This window comes from Silurus meridionalis, chromosome 16 (assembly GCF_014805685.1).
Source record: "Silurus meridionalis isolate SWU-2019-XX chromosome 16, ASM1480568v1, whole genome shotgun sequence".
NCBI classification, from domain to species: domain Eukaryota; kingdom Metazoa; phylum Chordata; class Actinopteri; order Siluriformes; family Siluridae; genus Silurus; species Silurus meridionalis.
This window is the reverse complement of record NC_060899.1, coordinates 13,446,954-13,468,285: the sequence shown is the minus strand read 5'-3', so window position 1 is coordinate 13,468,285 and position 21,332 is coordinate 13,446,954. Positions and strand designations below refer to the sequence as shown.

At 35.4% G+C, this 21,332-nt stretch overlaps 4 protein-coding genes and 1 long non-coding RNA gene across 5 annotated transcripts in view; 1 reads left to right on the top strand and 4 right to left on the bottom strand.

The window, feature by feature from the left end:
* Positions 1–1,803, bottom strand: part of hoxc3a (homeobox C3a) — a 37,406-nt gene extending 35,603 nt beyond the window's left edge. The window contains exon 1 of the mRNA XM_046869607.1: positions 974–1,803. The gene's annotated coding sequence lies outside the window, so the exon portion shown is untranslated. The remainder of the gene's footprint in view (positions 1–973) is intronic.
* A 3,218-nt stretch (positions 1,804–5,021) lies between these two features.
* hoxc8a (homeobox C8a) lies at positions 5,022–8,792 on the bottom strand. Its single transcript, XM_046869614.1, has 2 exons — positions 8,009–8,792; positions 5,022–6,674 (listed from the first exon to the last, which is right to left on the bottom strand). Exons 1-2 carry the CDS (start codon positions 8,442–8,444, stop codon positions 6,358–6,360), a joined length of 753 nt encoding a protein of 250 aa, XP_046725570.1. The 5' UTR covers positions 8,445–8,792; the 3' UTR covers positions 5,022–6,357.
* A 3,329-nt stretch (positions 8,793–12,121) lies between these two features.
* hoxc9a (homeobox C9a) lies at positions 12,122–14,559 on the bottom strand. The gene is made up of 2 exons (XM_046869613.1): positions 13,861–14,559; positions 12,122–12,897 (listed from the first exon to the last, which is right to left on the bottom strand). Exons 1-2 carry the CDS (start codon positions 14,396–14,398, stop codon positions 12,656–12,658), a joined length of 780 nt encoding a protein of 259 aa, XP_046725569.1. The 5' UTR covers positions 14,399–14,559; the 3' UTR covers positions 12,122–12,655.
* A 180-nt stretch (positions 14,560–14,739) lies between these two features.
* Positions 14,740–21,332, top strand: part of LOC124399004 — an 11,914-nt gene continuing 5,321 nt past the window's right edge. Inside the window, exon 1 of the long non-coding RNA XR_006928158.1 lies at positions 14,740–19,987. This is a non-coding gene — a long non-coding RNA (uncharacterized LOC124399004). The remainder of the gene's footprint in view (positions 19,988–21,332) is intronic.
* The window catches only part of hoxc10a (homeobox C10a), a 3,566-nt gene continuing 3,248 nt past the window's right edge, over positions 21,015–21,332 (bottom strand). The window contains exon 2 of the mRNA XM_046869606.1: positions 21,015–21,332. This exon is cut by the window's right edge and continues 350 nt beyond it. The gene's annotated coding sequence lies outside the window, so the exon portion shown is untranslated.

The following is a 21,332-nucleotide window of genomic DNA, read 5'->3' as shown; positions in this document are numbered from 1 at the left end:
GAATGGTTGTTTGCAATTCTCTCTCTCTCTCTCTCTCTCTCTCTCTCTCTCTCTCTCTCTCTCTCTCTCTCTCTGTGTGTGTGTGTGTGTGTGTGTGTGTGTGTGTGTGTGTGTGTGTGTGATGTAGCAACAGTAATAACATCGAACATGACACAGCCACAAAGGAAGATAATTTTGTCACCAACATTTCTGAGTTTGATTCAGGTTTTAAAACAATGTACATGCTCACACATACCCCAATCTAAAGTCAGTAAACGCGTATATAAAGATATAAAATCCAGATATAACCTTTGGTTTAGTTATATGAGTCCAGATTTATTTGTTTGTGTATGTGAGTATGGTGCGCACACACACACACACACACACACACACACACACACACACACACACACACACACATATATATATATATATATATATACACACACAACCACACATACACACCTTTTCTACGTGGTTCATATAAAGTATTTAGTAAACCTTGATAAACATGATCCCTTAATGTCATATTTGCATATATTTTTTTTAGATTCATACAAACTTCATTATATATTTTTCCATTCGCACAATCCACAGTTCGCATAAAACCCCATTAGATGGACCACCACAGAATACAAACAGAACAGAATCTGATCATCTCCGTATAAATCCGATATCCTGAGCAATTCAGATGTCATCTCCATTTCCTTAAACCACACCCGAAAGTAGAAACGTGCTCACAAATCTAAGATGCTACAATCTGATACGTAGCGGCTCTAGATAACCGTGGCAACTAAAACCATGCGACGTCTAGAGCAATACAATCCAAGCAATACATGAACTAGATTCGGCGATATTTTTTTAATTTTTTTTTTTTTTTTTACAAATAACCGAACTACGCGTTTTGCTGTAATGAAAAACGCGTGCACACTATCAGAACACCGTGTTACTGACAAACCCCTTTTCTAGAAGCAGAGCTGAATGGTTTACTTACCCGCACTCTTCTGACTGTTTCTCGACACGCGCTGTGGCTCAGCAGGACGCGGATGTGATCTTTCCTCTGCCAGACTCGATAAAAACCGATTGGGGCAGGAGGGAAAAGATCTTTTAAAGAACAGAGGTGATACTTACACCCCCCATTCCTAAACCACACATAAGGACACACTCTTCAGTCCCCTATGCTGTCGCTACCCCTCTTGGGGATCACACAGACAGGCAGAGGGAAGGCTGGAGGAGGCGGCGACTTCTCCAGTCTGCAGTCATTACTGCCGACGAGGCAGTCGAGACGGAACGTTAAGAGCTTTAAAATCCATCTGACGAGCATAAAAATGGGCAAACACGAAAGAAAAAGTCGGACGTTAAGATCATTTCAACAGCAACGCAGGCTCTTCAGTGGATAGATGGAGAGATCCAAAGAGGAGACAAGAACGTAAAGTTCATGTTCATAGAGTGAAGACCACGTGCTCCGTCGCGACCAATGATCGCGTGGATTCAGTCGTAAACTTTTATTACTTAGCTGTAAATCCCCCTCTAAACAACTAGGAATGTGTTGTTTTTTCACTATGTATTTCTCTCTCCACTTGTTTTATTATCACGGTGCTGAGTAAAAGTGTTCAGTAGGACTACTGACATGATCTAAAAAACAAAAACTTTTGCTTTGTCTTATTGGGAAGTGTGGGACTGACATAGACAGCAAAAAGTTCATGACAAGAAGTTAATGACGATGCATTCATTGCTAATATTCTTTACAACAATTAGCTCAACAACCTCAACAACAACAGCAACAACAACAACTACTACTACTATAAGTAATAGTTCTTGTTTTGGTTTTCAACACAATTCTTCTTCCTCTTTTTCTTCTTTCTTTTACCCTTACTACTACTACTACTACTACTACTACTACTACTACTAATAATAATAATAATAATAATAATAATAATAATATTAATCATTATAATCATAATAATAATAATCATAATAATAATAATATCATTCTAGTGTTCTACTCTAGCTGATGGAGGTAATACAAGGAGTGAAAAAGATAATAAAGTCTTATGTATAATGTCGATAAATACAGAATGAACTCTTCCTCTATTTGTTTGAGCTTTTTTTTAATAACACATAAAGCTCATGACTTGCAAAAAGTGTACAGTGCATTACTATGTGACGTTTTAAAGTAATTACAACAGAATTACTGATCCACGGCAAACAGGCATCCCTGGGATTCAATATATTCAAAACAGAAATAAACATGAAAATCTACCCAAAAAAACAACATTTTTACTCCTACTAACAGGGGCTTTCATTGTTATGTGGAGAGCAGATATTTGTGTTTGTCTCTATATAGTAATACATACAAAAGTAGAACTAAATTAATGTTTAGCAATAGTCATTAAAAATGGTGTGTGTTCTGTGAATAAAATATCAAATGTTTATTTTTTTTAAAAAGGATGTATTTATTTCTAAACAGATCAAGAGCATCAAAACTTACAAGAGTCTCAAAAATTATTTTTGTTATTTAGCCCAAACACCAACATCATCAATGTAGTAAGTAATAAAATTAATTAATACTTAATAAAAATTATTATTATTATTTAAAGCAGCACGTGTGATTTTATTTATTTTGTTCACTCATTTTGTATTTGTTCTATAATACAAAGATAGTATAATAATTACCTATGAAATATTTCTGTGTTGTTTATAGGTACTTTAAAAATTAAGGACTTCTTATTTTTGTGCCGGTTATTAAAGTACCGTTCGGGTAAATATGCAACTTTTAATTTCGATTAGCATCAGGGTACAGAACATATTCCTTAGAAATCCACAGCCGCAAATGAATAAATATTGACCCCGAAATAACAATTTACACTCCCTTACTTTTTAATGTGCATTTTAGCTCACGTGCGGGACGCCACAATGCATTTTTTAAGCCCCAAATTAGAAGCTAAAAGAACACAAACATTTATACATACGTTAAAGCAAGCAGTTGCACAACAATGTTGCGTCTCTTGTTCTAGCATGTCCTGCTCCTGCTACACAGAAATCAAAAGGGAAAAACGTCTGCCCGGATGCAAAATGGCGTGTTTACACCACCAATAAAGTTTACTGCAGGTGTAATAAAGTCCCAATTTGGAATGTACTACAATGACCAGACGGATGGACAATCGTCACTGGAGACTTTGGCCATTTTGCCAGTAAATTGAACGATCTTAGATGTTAGATGAAGGGTTTCTTCTCTAACAAATTCATATTTTGCTCGAAGAGCCATATTTCTTACAGGATAAAATCCGTTTTAAACGGATTTCAAGGTTTATTCAGTATGTTGACTTTATAGTATTGTCAGTATTGTTTTTAGATATAAGAATTGTTATTCAGTCTAAAACATTCAATGTTTTGTAGAACGTTAAAGACCAAATAACACCAACTAATACGGTTCAATTCGTTTCCATAATCATCATACGATATGCCAAATAAGCAGGAACTTCATCTAAAGATTTGAATATTCTTCACTTCCTGGTTTTTACATATTGCATGCTTGGTGCATTAAGAGGAAAATTTATTAGCAGCGAATCTATTTTTATTACCTGTCGTTACAAGGCGTGAAAGATCTTACGAGCTTACGAGCCACTTACCACACGAGCTAATAAACCGCACATAGAAGCCCAAAGAATCCCCATAACATTGTTCAAAGTCTAGAATACTTAAGAATTGCTTATGTTTAGAGATCCAAAATATGACCAAGCGTCAACTTTTTATAAAGATTTTTTATACTCTCGAATATTTTCTGCCTAATTCCGTTGTTCAGAAGCATTTTATACAGGATTATGTCATTCATTTTTTAGATGTGTATCTTATATATTGACTACATTATTACATATTAATAATAAAAAATGCGTAGAAACAAATCTTACTTTTTTATCTAACGAAAACAACTCAAAATATTTTATTCTTTGTTGTCAGCTCATAACCTCCAGAGCCAACGAGTCAACATCTGCTACAATTTTAACTCATTACAACTTGCAATAAATGTTAGTGGATTAGAAATGTGATCTGATATATTGGGATACTTTTGGAGTTTATTTAAACAGACAGTGTAAAAGAGCACATATTTAAGGTTCACAGTTTATAGAACTACAGACACGTTCTCGGTCAAATGGCAGCAATATTTTTCTCCAGCTTTTCTCTTCATTTGATTAAACTACGGGTAATATAGTCATATTTACACGATCAAGCTATCAATGAGTGTAGTTAATTCAGTCTATAAATACTATATCTATATATACCTGGGATTTCTTTATTGTTATATTATACTGCTATTATAGGTTGTTTCTGCATTAATTATTCTGTTTACAATATGTATGTATATGTATATTGCATATATAATGTGTGTATATATGTATATATGTATATATCATTCATACACAACACACATACACAACATTCTGCAACCAATATATATATATATATATATATATATATATATATATATATATATATATATATATATATATATATAAAATCTTGTATAACCTATAATATATCGAACAATCGAAAAATCCCTGGTTTAAAATTTTCAAGTTTATTAAAATAAATTTATCATAGCACATATATTAAATATTTTAGCTTTTTTACACGCCTTTAAATGCATAACTGCTTACTGGCCTACTTTAGTCATTATTTCTGGTTTCAGTGACCAACATTCGAGACAATGGACACTTGAATGCCAAAAGTGCGTCTCTTTCGAAGTTGAAAAAAAGTGAAGGTGAGATCAATACCTGCATTTGAAAGCGTAGAAATTTGTAACGATTTATTTATTTAATAATTAAGCAATAATTTGTGAGCGAGAAATTGCCTGTGTTGATATTTCTCGATATGCATTTTCTTATTTTGAAACTGACCCTAGATTAGCATAAATAAATCTCTCCTACAATCTCGATTTCTCTGGAATGACCAATCAAATTAAATTCGCGACGAGATCGCGTGAAATCGTGTTTAAAAGCCAGAAAGTGAAACACTAATAAAAAAAATGTAAAAAAACAGGAGAATGTGCCATCATGTTTATTCTTCTGATGATGTCAATAACAGTGGCATGTACATGTTCTGTCTATATTCACATGAGAAACAGTTAAAACGAGCATATTGTAACAGTAAGATATTACAAGACGTACATGGAGGTTACACTCAGTGCAATTTTTAAATCTACGCTAGAACACCAACACGATAAAATAACATTTCCTTTAACAAAGTAGTGTAGTAATTGTAGCAAGTATAATTTACGCACAAATATGCGCTCTCTGTAGGCAGTTTAAGTTGTTGGGGGAAATTGTTATTACTATTTTATTAAACAAAGCTCCTCTCTGATATCGAGAAACAAACCATTATGTGTTGGCAAAAACTTTGTGTACTTAGGTAGTGGAGTAGTACAATTTTTTTTATTTTTTTATTTTATTGTTAGCTTGCCTCTGAGCTCTTCAATGTCTTCTGAAGACGTAAAAGCTCGAACACCATACGTGTTCAATTGGTAAATAATCTAACATAGGATCCAACATACTACAAAGCAACATCTTACTAAGTCTTCAGGTAGAAATCTATATTGCAAATTCCCCATGATTAGGTAGCGTTTATCGAGATTTTTCAAACGATTACAATCTCTAGTGATCCCCATAAAAGAACTAAAACGTTACAAAAAATGCAATCTTGCCCATTCGTCATCACAAAGCTTGATAATAAACTACAAGTACTAATTCATGTAAAATTCAGAATACACATTACGACACTTGTCAGTCATTTTTATTACAACGCTGCCATTGCAACATTCCATATTCCGATTATTTTTTTAAATTGGATTATTTCTTTTTGGTTGATTGGATATTGGAATTATTTTGTCATCTTGTCAACGATGCCAGAATATTGTGACGAACTCTATATACAACACTAACACGAGTTTTTTACAACCTCTGTAAACATCCGAATGCCAAGTTTTTTTTTTTTTACAAAATAGTGATATTTCTTTATTGTTACTGATGACGTATTGTATTTTTTCGAAACCTCTTACTTACTTCAAGGATGAAATACAAGTGACTCTGTTTTCCACCTATAATGGTTTTAAGGTCACACATTTTAAGTATGGGTTGATGCATATTGGTGACCTTCTTATGTAACCTATTTCACAGCGGTGCAGTTTGGCGATACATAATCTTTCCACTAATTAGAAAATATTTAAAAGAGCTATTTTAGTGCTTTTACATGGAGTCTGACGTCTGTGGATTTTTTTTTCTCACTTTAGACAAAGCTGTTTGGTGGCTCTTCTCTTTCATTAGCTATCCCCGAAGCATCTCTTCTTTCCGTCCGCCATATAACCATAAAAAGACCATAAAATCAGTCCTTGCTTTCTTCTTTTTCTTCCGTTTCCTTGTCTTCGGTTTCTTCCGCCTCACCGTTCTCATTGCCCTCTTCGTCGGCTTCGGCGTCGGTCTCCCCTCTCTGACCCGGAAATTTGTCTTTGTTGTTCTCCTTTTTCCATTTCATTCGACGATTCTGGAACCAGATCTTCACCTGTCGTTCAGTCAAGCTCAACGCGTGGGACACTTCAATACGCCGCTTGCGAGTAAGGTACGGATTGAAGAGGAACTCCTTCTCCAGCTCCAGAGTCTGGTAGCGACTATATGTTTGCCTCCCATTGCGTCTTCCAGGAGCTTTAGGGTGAAATGGGAAAATGCATCATTTGATTGCGTTAATGAAGGAAAAATGCAAGCTATTTACTCTTCCTATTGTGTTGCTATGAACGGCATCACAATTCAAATAAACGAATTAAATGATAATAGAGTTCACACACACACGCACGCACACACACACACACACACACACACACACACACACACACACGCACTAGGCACACATACGCCCATGTGTACAATACAGGTGCTCCAGGCCTAAGTAACCGCACCAAATAGCTGTGTTTTGGACTAATACTTGGTGGACTAACATTTTACAAAGTAGTAAAGTAGGTAGATATGTTTTCCAACATAGAACGAGACGTGTGTGTGTGTGTGTGTGTGTGTGATCAGTTTCTCACGAACAAATATACCCTTATGATTGCGTTATTAATTCCTCGAATGCTGAAATAAATTGAAATGCAAACTTGTGAACTAAACCTTGACCCTTGACAGCAGGTTTAGCAAAGCATCTCACTGCATTTCTCTCTCTCTCTCTATTTCTCTCTCTCTCTCTCTCTCTCTCTCTCTCTCTCTCTCTCTCTCTCAATTCATTAATCTATTTATCTATATATTTGTCTCTCTTTCTCACACTCACAGCGAGAGGGAGAGAGAGAGAGAGAGAGAGAGAGAAGAAAGAGAGAGAGAGAGGAAGAGAGCTTTAATTTTATGGTACATAATATTTAGTGTAATCAGACAGAATATGTCGCTGTTTATTTACGCATCCGCTATAAATGCAAACTGTTATTTCTTCGTCACCAAACAATAGTAAGAAGTGTCACGCGATGAATTCAGACAACTTATATAATAATAATATTAATAATAATAATAAATAATAAATAATAATAATAATAATAAATAATAAATAATAATAATAATAATAATAATAATAATAATAATAATAATAAAAAATATATTCACCGTTCTTCACGCGAATGATGCAAATCAGGGTTATTCTGAGATCAAAATTTGAACCGGTGTGAGCATGGACCTCTTTAAACCTGCTTATCTTCGAAAGGTGTGTGACTGGCCTTGTTATTATTAGTCCCTTAGTTTTGCAGCCTGTGCCTTTGAATAAAAGCAAATATTTCTTTGCATTTGACACTGATTTGCTTATATCGGTCGAATTCTGTTTACAAAGGACACGATGTGTGTTTGCTCTTGACGCTGCTGGACCCCATAGCATGCATAACGGAGTAGAGCTTTAGCACAGAAACAAACGCACTCAAAGTGTAACGCAAACGCAAACACGTCTGATTGTGGAGAATGATAATAATCCTATGTATATTTAAATATGTTTAAAAAAGGGTTCTAACCGTGAGGTCGCATCCATGGAAACATGAGGCTGGGAGAGGTATTTTGATTTAAGTGGCCTTGTCCTTCTCCAGGATTAGAGCTATTGGACGATTTACAGTCTGGGTATTGCGCTAGGCTCGCCTCTTGCTGGGCACCATAAAGCGATTGCCTCGGAAGAGCTTCGTATCCATAAAATTTCGTCGCGTCTCCATGACACGCCAGAGCGCAGGGGTTCTGTTGATACCCGGGATTAGAGATACCTGTGGTGCCGTGATGGAAAAAGTCCTGTACGTGATGTGACGGGTGCTGAAAGCCCGGCGCAGCTGCTCCATGTCCGTACACAAGCGTGTGGCTTCGAGCAACGCTCTGTGGGAACCGACAGTCGTAATAAGTCGGCTCTAACGTCTCTCCACCTTTGTACTTTGAAAAAAGAGGATTAACAAAATAGGAGCTCATTTTTGATCTCGCATTAAATAAGACCCAGTCAGTCAGGTGGAAGTATATTCCTCCGGTTTAAATGTTCGTCACCTAATGTTGCTGCTCCAAACAGCATGCAGTGTAGTAGACAGAGCAACCGGAACTAGATGGAGAAATGCTGCCCCTTCGGACAATTTGAGGCAGCCTTCACTTCCAGCTCCCCTCTATTTGACTCTTTTTTCCCCCTCTCTCTCTCTCTCTCTCTCTCTTCCTATCGCCAACCTTTTCCCTTTTGCAGTCTGAAATCCTGGCGTGCAGGGTGGATGTGTGCTAAGGTTAAAGCTGGCTAGCTCCGCCGGGTCAGTCACAAGCGCTTACTTTTTTTTAGCTTCCTTCTCAGCCACCCCCACTACAATGAGCTCCCCTCTAACCCCCCACCCACCCACCCCACCCTTTCCAACTTCGTCTTTCCATAGCGTTTACAGACGTCTACCTTGAAGGGAGGAGAAATCTGTGACCGATTAAAAAAAAAAAAAAAAAGTCAACTCTCATCAAATGGTTTGAGATTTCTGGTCAAATATTCGAGCACACATCCTATTTTAAATATGATTTAAATTTGCCTGAATATGAGATCAAAACACAAGCTGGCACATTTGATACACAGATTTTTATTCGAGGCGGCACGTTGCATTTCTCTCGCTGTAGAACTACATAGAGTTCCGTATAGAATTCATTAGGCATATTTTCATGGTTACAATAACCAACCGGTTACAGGCTTAGGCCTGGCATTGTACACAACACAACATAAAAACGATCAGTGTATCCATAAATCAGTGGTAAATTAGTAATCAGGTCTTTATAAAAATGTTACAAAATCGGTCTGAATAGATATTTTACAGAGCTGAGCTGCATTATAGCGTTGCTATTACGCTCTTAATACAACGCGATAAGTCATATATAAACTAATTGACACACCGAACAATTTAAGAATAATCATAGAGCAGCTTTACTGTTCCAGGATTATATATCCACCAATCAATGCAATTACGGGTACAATTGCTACCAATCATATAACAGCAATACTACTACTACTAATAATAATAACAATAGTAATAATAATAATAATAATAATTATTATTATTATTATTATTATTATTATTATTTTATTATATTTATTATTGTTGTTGTTGTTTCATTTTTTTGTAGTGGTAGTACTATAATGGTAATAATTGTTATTATTTTGTATCTAATGGCAAATATTTAATGATGGACATTTATGTTGTTACTTATTTTGCAATTGCAATACTTATCATTATACTGCAATACTTATCACTATTATTTTGCACTTTCTCTCTCTTACCACTATCGTATCACTTACTAAAAAAAAGAAATATCCAAACTTGTGTGAGTAAAATTATTTTAGGTATTTTAGGAGACAACTTTATCCGTTAGTTTGTTCGGTAGGTTGTGGGGCCTCCCAAATATAGGAGCATGTGGTTTTGTTGTTTTGTTTGTCTTATATTATATTATATTATATTATATTATATTATATTATATTATATTATATTATATTATATTATATTATATTATAAGACCAAATAGGCCACAATGTACAATAATAACATTTACACTGGTCTTTAGAAAATCAAAACAGCGTTTGAAAGCAGACAAGGGCACGAACATCAACATCAAAGGAAATATTAAAAAAGAAAATCCAACATATAAAAACAATAATTTCAATGATTAAATAAATGAAGATCAAACACACCCGACTGTTGACAATTTACCGCAGATTTACACGGACGCATGATTCATAGAGGAAACTTTAATTCTTTATAGCATTCTTTCCTGCGCGCGACTTTCAGCAAATCTCCCAAACTGTAAGCCAACATCGCCATCTAGCGTTAGGTTTACTTCATTTCTGTGAAATAATCGGCAACTTCAGCGTGAGGCGAGAGCCAAACACTATCGTAAAACATGGTAGATTTAATCTATCCGATTCTATCACTCACTGTGTGCTGCTTACAATAAGCCTCGATGGGATTGCAATCGTAAATAAAAAAGATAGTGACGATGCTAGGTTAGATGACTAGAGTTCAATTTGGTTTAGACTGAAAATTCACGAGTTATGCAACGAACAGTTTCACACGTACCTTAAAGTTTCTATAAAATCATGCCCAGTTCTCCCAGAGGTCCTCAATTTTTTGTTGAAATTCATCTTAGTCCAACATACTGAATCGTACAAAGTACAACATAGAGAAGCGTTTTTGTGTGTGTGAAAGCCACCTCCACCAGCCCACCAAGTCATAAAGTAATTTAGCCCAGACGTCTAGCCAGTTAGCCAGGTTTTCTTTGTTCGTCTGCATCTGCGACAAACAACGCAAACTCCAAAAGGGTTGTAAAACTAGCATTTTTTGTCCTGTCCGGAAATGCGGCTGGCTGGGCTTTGAAATCTCGGCATCCTGTTTGCATTGTTATGAGCCACAAAAAGACAATTTCTATTGAGCACAGGAAACCAAAGTGAGTCAAATCGAATTATTTTATTTCAATTAACGCATTCACGTATACATTTTAGGGACACGAAGAGAAAATGTGAAGTACTCTTATCTACGTCTCATAAAATAGTAAACAATTAATTAAACAAAATAAAGAACAATTTATAAATATAGGCTAATATATAGTTATGCATATATGTATATGTTAATTAATGTTAATACATTTTGAAAACTTACCTACCTTTTTAAACTAAGTCTGATGTGGGTTAAGTCTCTATCTAACATTTATGAAATAGCCTTTCTTTGATGTGTGTGTGTGTGTGTATATATATATATATATATATATATATATATACAGCGAAAAATGGCTGTTTCATAAATGTTAGATTTTCCCAAAAAGTTATTAGCCAATCCTAAACAGTGTTGTGTGATGCACGCGCTATCATTTAATAATGATAAATAAACTGAAAGATTTAAAAAAAAAAATGTTTCCCGGTAAAATTGATGTTTGATCCATTTTTTTCTTTAATTTGGTGTAAATTATTTTATTTTGTAAAAAACATTTGTTTTGATATTGTCTAAAAATATAGGAACACGTTTTATAAGCACGTGATTAATTGTTGTTTATTATGATTATATTGTAGTTGCTTTTGTTGCTGTTGTTATTATTATTATTATTGTTGTTTGTTATGATGATGTCATGTAAGTGATGTTCTTGTTGTTCTTCTTTCTCCTAGTAGGTACATCGACTTTTAACGTTCAAATTCTAAACGAATGGAAAACTTCTGAAACACAGCAGTTCTTGTGCATCCACCAAATTCAACTTCCTGCTCAGAAAAAAAGCTTTGCTTAAGAAGGCTTTAAACAAATAATTACGCCGCGTAGTGGCATCGTGTGTTTTAAGGCATATACTATAACATATTGCTATTTCATGGCATGGGCAGGTACCACATGGCATTCCGGTGGGTTTGTTATATTGTAGGCTCATGTTTAAGGGCAACTTTTGACACGTTCGTTGATTAGCGCTTTTCAGTGGAGCCATGTCATCGTGCATGACTTTCCCATTGAGCCCAACCTCGATTCTTTCCAGATGAGGACATCGCTACGTGGAGGCCAAAATCTGTCTTCAAGCGACACTGCAACCAGTTCCTAATGAGTGTGAAATGTGTTTGTTTTAAATGCAGTGACAGTCAGAAATTAAAAATACGACAAATACGGTGGTAAGATGGTAGTAGAGTATATTTAAGCATCTACAATACATATGGATTTTTTTTTTTGCCGATTTTATGAAAAATTAAAGTCGAAATGCACAATTACAACAAAACAGCAAGATCACATCGACGCACGTTTTCAACTATGTTACTCATGTTACAAAATAGCAAATTTCTACAACTTTTAACAAATAGCTAAAACACATCGGAGAAACATTCAGATAAAAATTATAAATTACGAAAATTAGAAGTTGAGGAGTTCAAGTATTGGCTTGCTTCTACGCCGGGGGGGCAATTCTTTAAGAATGTAAAATAATAAAAGATAATCTAAATCCAAATAGTCTGAGTTGTGCAATTATTTATAGTGTTAATAAAAACAAAGGTTGGTAAAACTGCAGTCACAATAAATCATAATTACACCGCAGTAAGAACACTACTATTGTGTCTTGGTCTGGTCCTGTTTGCAAGGGAAGAAATCATTGTTAAGACTTAAAACAAAAAGAGAAACTTTCATTCAGTCTGTATTTAGTCAAAGTGGACACATTTATTCTTTGCTGTCGTTTTTTTCCTTGTTCATTTTCTTCATCTTCATTCGCCGATTTTGAAACCAGATTTTGACCTGTCGTTCCGTTAGATTCAGCACTCGGGCCACCTCATATCTCCGGTCTCTTGTAAGATACATATTGAATAAAAATTCCTTTTCGAGTTCAAGTGTTTGGTATTTTGTATACGGGCATCGCTTTTTTCTTGTGGAGCGCGCGTGGATCCAGTTGGCCACAGGATTGTCTGCAAAACAATGTATAAATGGCAACAATCAGACAAACGTCATGTATAACCGACTCACATCATTCAATCTGTATTAGAAAATTATAATCACTGTTAACTTTACATTTTCACTTTAAATAATAAACCATGATACCCCAAAAAAAATATTTACATTCGAAAGCACCAAACGCCTGTCTGCAGCTTTGCAACTGCTTACTCGCTGTGAGAATTGGCGTCGTAAAGTTTTGAATAGATCTATTCGGTTTATAGGACCATAAAACCCCTAATACCCCTTGTGGCTCAAGTCTGTAGTGAAAACGTCCTACTTTGCACTTAATGGACTCTTTTACATTCCATTTGTTTTCTCGTGAAGTTCTTATGGGGTTCTTTCTGTGGAAATGATCCTCTTTTCATAACCAGAGAAAAATCTCTTCTTGTTGTTGGTGGTGTTTTTTTTTTGCAGTGTTCTTTTATACAAGCTCATTTTTCAATATTGTTTCAAACGTGATACTTCTGTCCAATTTATACAGAGAACACTAATCTAATCGTAACACTAATAACTATTATTTTCAGGGTGGGTAAACCCAATTTATTCTCTGCGTACTATAACCCGTTCTACCTCTGTTAACACTGCTACTCACTAGATACACATATACTTATAATAAACCCATATATCAACTCGCAGTTGTCTAATTAAACATTAGATATTTTTTTTTTAAATAAGATTCAGTGTTCGCTCAGAATCCAATCTCTCTAGACCTCTCCAACGAGGAGACCGTTTTATAACCCGCTCCCCGTTTTACGGCGTTGGTATTCAATAGACAGCCCCAAAAGCAGACTTGAGCCAGCCGAGAACGGCAGAACCAGATGAAAGGCTTTAGAACTTGGTTTTACGACGGACGACACAACCAACCACTGGGCGAACGCAATAAACCCGAAGGCGTCTCAAAATGCAGCTGTAAACAAGAATGGGTTTTAACTTACTTGGGTCCAGTTCGGCTTTCTCCTCTTTGTGCTTTCCGGAAGAAACGATCTCAGACTCGGGAGAAGATGCATTCTGCTGCTTGTCCTTGATGTCGACAGCCGAACAGTAGACGTAATCCGAAAAGGTGCGTCCGTTTGACGCTAAACAGTCTGTAGTTCGGGGATCCTGAAAGGCTTCAGGCTTTAGCCCATAGTGCCTGCTATTAGCTGCATAGCCTGGAAAGGACACGGTACCAGGAATAGGCTCTAGCCACGAGCGGACATACCTCGAGTCCGTTCCTAAATGAGGTTGGTGTGTGTACGGGTGGTAAACCACCGACGACTGTGTATGACCAGGGGCCCAAGAGGTAGTAAATACTGCTGGTTTCGGGGCAAAGCTGCACGACGGATAATCCACGCACTCCGGCACGAGAGGCGTCGGGCGTGAGCCGGAGGACATCGGAGCAGTAGCCGTAAAACGAGACGCCAGAACATCCTCGCTCTCATGGCTGATCAAGGAATCCACATAATAATTACTTATGGGACCCGAAGTCGACATGGCGCTGTTACCGTCTCTTTTACATGCATCCGATTATTATATGGAGTGCATGTGTACTTTTTTTTATCTGCCCATAGAACAATCAAGCAAGGTAATTATTTCTGAAAGCTTCCCCAGCTGCGATTGGACGGCTATGAAACACGTGATTACATTTACCCCCTGGAAAAAAAGTGCACAGCAGATCAATGCGCGGGTTGTCTTGCAGGAGCAATTCACTCCAGGACTGCAGTAGACTGCTTAATTCTGATGTTTCATTTTGTAAAAGCTGATAACTGTGTACTAGTGGTCGCTATTGCGTTTATTTAGCAGACAATTTACTGCATTGAGCTTTGAAAAGAAAGTATTTGAATCTTCCAAGGACACTATTTCTTTCTGTAATTCATTGGTCGAGCATGTAGCCTTCTCGCTTTGCAATATATAGGTTTTGCACATCCTTTACGCATTGTGATTATAATTAACAATCCATCATTAAGTCGTTGATGGTTTTATTGGTTTACATTTTGTAAGGAATTGCTGTAAGGGGAAGACTTTGATGGAACACGAATAAAATTGTATTATTTGTTCTTTAGCTCTTGGCTCAATGTTTCTTATTCAAACTTTACTTGGTTTAAAAAGACCCAATCTGGGGCATCGTTGATCAGAGTTTCAAAAATAGGAGGTGGAAAATGGAGCTTGGACACTTGGACCACCTAAGAGATTAGATTCGGCAAGTGAAGGTGCACGCTTTCATGTCCCACAATAAATTTTTATGAGCAAAAATCTGATTGTTCATAAACATGTCGTTAATAAAAAAGTTTCTTGTAGTTATAACCTAAAACTAATAATCACCAAGCCAAAATGGAGGGTCGAAAGTTAATAGCGTGTCTTTTACACTAAAACGCTTGAGCGCTCGTGCAATACTTGCATATGCATTTAGCTATTTAACTTCAAATAAGTTTTCTGATGAAATTACATACAACGGAAAATGGTCAAATATAAAAATATATTTATTTTTTTTAAATGAAGGACACATTCGTTTTTTCAACCAATTCAAACAAGTATTTTATATCCAAAATTGAACAGTCGGCTCATTTTAAAGATAATATGGATTTTAAATTAATTCACCTTTCAAAAGTATATGTAAATACAATATACACATTATACATTCTGGAAAGCAAATATTTACGCACCCTGTTTATAACAACAGTTTAGGGTGGGTGTGCCCCCATACTGGCGAATCTCCGAGTTGTACCTGGAAATGTGAATATTTCACATTTTTGCAGACGCGGTAATAATAATAAAAAAATAATAATAATAACAAAAATACTACAATAAACGCGTGGAATTATAACAATCGTCAGTGAGGGTATTAAATTAACATCTATCTAAAATGTATGTTTTATTTTTAAAATACGTTTTAAAAGCGAAATGTAGATGTGCAGATAATCTACATTGAGTGTTACATTTGACTGTAATACCAGCATTTACTTGCGTATGTGTGCATTAGTCTCAAGTCGAAAGAATATTTCGAGCATTTCACCAAGGCTACTTTTTCTTATTGTAGTTAATAAATGCAATAAGAGATTATAACGTCAATTGAGGTCTCTGGCCTCACCGATAGTTTTTTCCCCTGAAGAGTAGATGTTTTCACTGTAACACCAGGGTAGTATAAAAAGGAATATTTCCTTTCATCAGGAGCACATTTGGAGAGTCATTGTAGTCGCTGTAAAGATGAAAGATTTCTATCGTAAACATTACTGAAAAACGTAGGTACTGGGTGTGTTTGTATGCATTTGCCTTGACCAACATTGTGCACATATTGCTCCAGAAAGCATTCTAGAAAGCAAGCTATGGCTTTGCTAAAGGTTTCTTAAATTGTATTAATTATAACCACCCCTTTCTGTTAGTTCATGCAGGTTTAAAACATTGTGTATATTATTATGTACGTGTTTACTGTCATTAGTTTTTAATTCAATTTAAAAATCAAGTGCAAATATTTAAGCAGGTATTTTTTCAATGTTTATACTCAAATAAATTATTATTAAAAGTTGGTCTTTTAATGTAAATAAAAGAAAAAAAAAATATGAAGAAAATGTCTGTTGCTATTCTTGTATGATTCAAATCAATTATAAAAATGGAATTAAATATTACAATTACAATCAATTTCACGGTGCTAATCTCAGTTGGCTATTTTTCAAATTGGTGTATGTCGAATATTTACTTTGATTGTTTGATTGCTTGTGAAAAACACATCAGTAACATTTTGACCCTGTCAGAGTTTCAGTTTAAGGCCCTGAAGCGGGAAATATAGTTATACCTGGGCACAATGTTTACTGTTTTCTTTTAGTTTTTTTCCCTGTAAAACGAGTCTGCAATGTAAATGATATTGTCTAAAGTATATATAAAACGTCATATATATTAACTGGTTTATAAATTAACTGGTCTGTTTTTTTAAATAAGAAATTCTTGAGATAAAACTTTGGACAAACCATATAATATTTTTTGTCTCATTTTAAATGATCATGTTAACAGTTTAAAAATATAAATGGAAATGTGAAAAGAGAAGAGATGAATATATTCCCCTCACATATAGGTTTAGCTAACTATAGGCTGTCAGTAAAATCAATAACTTTTCTCCAAACATTTACCTGATATCATCTTGTCTATAAGTGAAATCATTCACATGGTCTAAACAGTGAAATAATCAACATGATACACATGCTGATTTAACATGCATCGTATAAAAATAGACGATTGTTCTATTTCATGGTAGCATTACACAGTAACTGGTTGTAGCATTCTGCCTAGCTTCTATAATCTAATCAGAAGAACACATTAAAAATCCCCTACCCCAAAAACCTACTTCCATGCTCTACCATTACAAGTGTGTAATATTAGCTTCATTATATGGAAGGGCATCATGTCAAGTAAGTAGAAAAAAGACTGTGCATATTACTAGAATATTATTTGGCACATACTATATGCTAATAATCTGAGAGTTCATCAGACACGCATCTCCCTATGTATGATGCTGAACATGGTCAAAATAACATTAGCATTGATCACAGAAAAAAAATATCAACGTGTGGAATAGGCATATTGGTTTGATTTTATTTGCAGTGAGACAAAATAGACTCCTGTGCAACATTCCTGAGAAAGTATGCAGATTTTTATGATCAACTTAGAAAGATATTTTTCAACAAAAAAGAAAGGAAAATTACAACCCTAACTAAAATACAAATGCTCTATTAATAAACTATATATTACAGACATTCCCAATGCTGATTAAATGAATAAATGAATAATTGTTAAGTCTTTATTTTGAATATTTTGATATTTTGGTTATGTGTTGGTCTAGTCTGCTATATTTAATGTAACGTAAACTATTTTCCTTAATCTTTGATGGTAATCCTACGATGCAATTCACATTTACACAAAAACACCAAATTCACATTAGTAAACTGGTTTTAATATTTATTTAAGAAAAGCTTTTTTTAGTTTTAAGATTTATTTATTTATTACCTAAGTTATCTATTAGTTAACTGTATCCTGGATCTTTGCTGGAGTGGGTAAATTATATCTGATGTACCATACTATATTTTCATGTTTCATTAAGTCAGGCTACTGTATTAATTATTAGCACACTAGTGAATTTTTATACAAAAAAAAAAAAAATAACGTATGAGGTTTTGCACTGATTTTTTACAAGCACTTATAAGTTTGGCTGTAGGATATTGGAAGGAAATTGCCACTATATCCATGTATTCTAGGCAGTAATGTCCTGTGGGGGTAATTTTGTATGCTGTAAACTCTTTGTTGGTGACGCATTCCAAAGGACTTCCCCATTCACCCAACTGAATGAAAATGACTTTGGATTCCAGACTGTCTCCTCCCGGCGCAAAACAGCTGAAGTCAGAGGAGGGGGGTTAACAAAACAAGCAAAGATGGCGAAACCCATATCGACATTCCCGAGGTTGAAAACAAGCCAGTTCGTATCCTAACACACTCAGAAATCTTTCAAAAAAATGGTGCATTGTATTTGTACAATATTTGTATGGTAAATATTTGGCTTGAAATTTGTCTTGTTATTCATGCTCCGATTTTTTTAATAACAAGGCCTATCGCGTTTTATATATCAAATCAATCATTTATTTATTTTCAATTACAAGTCTTTATGATTAGCGTGAGTTTTAAATGGATAACTTATATGGTTATATCTTCAGTGAGTTACATAGAAGCTTAACGCGCGTTATAAGCGTGTGAACACGAAAGACCAGTCTACTAACCATTTATGTATTCATGCTATATTTGCCTTCATTTTATAACAAGATAGACAATTGAAAATGTTACGTATAAGTGAAAAATGTCAACAAAATACTCAAACGGACAAAATACTCAAATTACATATAGAACAGTGCCAATTATTTTTTTTTCCCAAACCAACGCTTAAGTGCAGATTATTTATTCAATTATTATTATATTGTGAAATCCCAGCGCTCGAATATATATGGACTGTCTAATGTCCTGATTTTATACAGTTTGAAATTGGACCGTGATCCAAAATCGTTTTGCTAATACGCACATTTTAGTAAATATTCAAATGCCTAACGTGATACACGTAAAAAAAAAAAAAGCTAGAGGATTAGAATACATGTATCAAACGATTAGAATAATTCCAGAGAACTTCTTGAATTGTCTATTTATTCTAAACGTTAAACAAATGTTTAGTGTCAACGTACAGAATGGAACCTCATTTAGACATTGTATGTAAAAAAAATATTCAAATTACAAGAACATGTAGCGTTGTCGTTCATACACAATTTCTCTCTCTCTCTCTCTCTCTCTCTCTCTCTCTCTCTCTCTCTCTCACACACACACACACACACACACACACACACACACATGCAAAGTCAACTTGCAAAAATATTTATCAATCCATATATTGTATGCTGTAACAGGCAACAGGCATAAATCCATCAAACTTTCAAACTTAAGAGTCTCTTATAATTATTAATCAATATATCAATCAATCAAATCTATTTATCTATCTATCTATCTATCTATCTATCTATCTATCTATCTATCTATCTATCTATCTATCTATCTATACATGTATCTGTCTAGCCGTCCAACTTTTTTTTTTTTGCTCTTCTTAAGGGGTCCAATATTTTTTTTCTGAATGCCAACGTGAATGCCACTATAAACACTTCGCATCGATGGCAATCCGAACCCAAAACTTGTAATCAAAAGCTTCACATTTCGGTTCGGTCGAGGCTCAAACCGCGTGATGTTTATAACCCCCTTTCCCCTCTGACAGACTCAAAAAAAACCTTTTACAGCCCAGCACTTAAAACGCAAGCAAAGAGAAAAGAAGCCCACCATGGCTATACGCGTTTAGTTCATTTACAATGCCATTTGCGAAGACTTCACTGCACAGGGTGTAATTTAACGGCAATTGTCGCCCTTGATGAAGCCAAACTGACGTAATCAAGGCAGTTTCTTGTTGTCGAGCCAGGAAGCTCAATCCCAACAACATGAAACTACCTAAACCACGCACCAGCTGCGCGTGACGACCGTATTCACAGAAGTGGACAAAATAACATTTCGCAAGTAAGATTTTTGTTTTGCTTCACATTATTTCAGATGACATGTAACCATAGATTGTGGGTTTGTTCACGAGATGGTAACACGCTGCCAACTGGTAGTAATCTTTTTAACTTTAAATAGGCCATCACATAGACTTTTGCATTACATAGCTAAAATATGACATGGCATGTAAAGTGGTTTAAAAAAAACTTGCATCAAAACAATTCATTTTTATCCTTTAAAATATCTAGATCTCGCAATTATAAAAGACCTTTCAAACAATATCATGCTATGGACAATTACATCAACAAACATAAACATGTAAAAGTAGGACTTTTGCATCCTTGTTGCCGGAAGCATCTCTTATAGAAGTCCATCGTGTAATTGTGTGTTGAACACCCCCAGATATTTCAACCAAAGCAGAGATTTCTTCATTAATCATAAATTGACGCAAACAATTGAACAATTCACAAACAAAAAAGAAAGAAAAGCGACCTTACCTTTTCAGCCTTCCTTGAAATCTTGATATGATATGATCCACGGATTGTTTGATTGTTGGTTTTTTTGCTGTTTTGTTGATAATGCTTTATCGTACATCCATGTCGTCAGGCTGGTGTGTAGTAGGCGGTTTGTTTCTCCATAGACAGTAAAAGGGCTTCCTGCTACTTCACCAGCCCGCAGAGCGCGCCCGTGAGGCCAGCACGTTGTAAGACCGGGTATGTGGATTAGCCTTCCTCCACTCCGCTTTTTAATGCATCTTTACTGCACCAGCACATTATATTTGCAGATCATAAAATCCACCCCCAGCGCTTTGCAGGACCGTCATGACATTACAATTTTATGACCTTGACTTACTGTGGTCACCTGGATAATATTTAAATCAACGTTATGGGGACTCCCACTCTTATTGGAAGTGCTACAATCTTTTCTCTCTCTCTCTCTCTCTCTCTCTCTCTCTCTCTCTCTGGCTCTTACCGCTATTTTTCTCTGTCTCTCTCTCAAAAGAAAGAATGATAAAGAGGATATAGAAGGGGAAGGAGATGCACGGACATTATATTTTCCAATCCCCTTTTATTTAACACTGTCGAAATAGAAACGAAATTGACAAATGAACAGTAGACATGCAAAGGACACAGTACGCATTGTTTAGGACGCACGCGCACTTAGGACAGACAAGCTAATCTCAGACATCAGGTAGATAGCTCATGTATAGCAAGACATGCCCTAATGTTCGACTGAGTCGAGAATCCCTTTATGTGCGTTAATTGACACAATTAATGCAGTCCTATATCGGGATGCAAACTATGTGTGTGTGTATGTGTGTGTGTGTGTGTGTGTGTGTGTGTGTGTGTGTGTGTGTGTGTGTGTG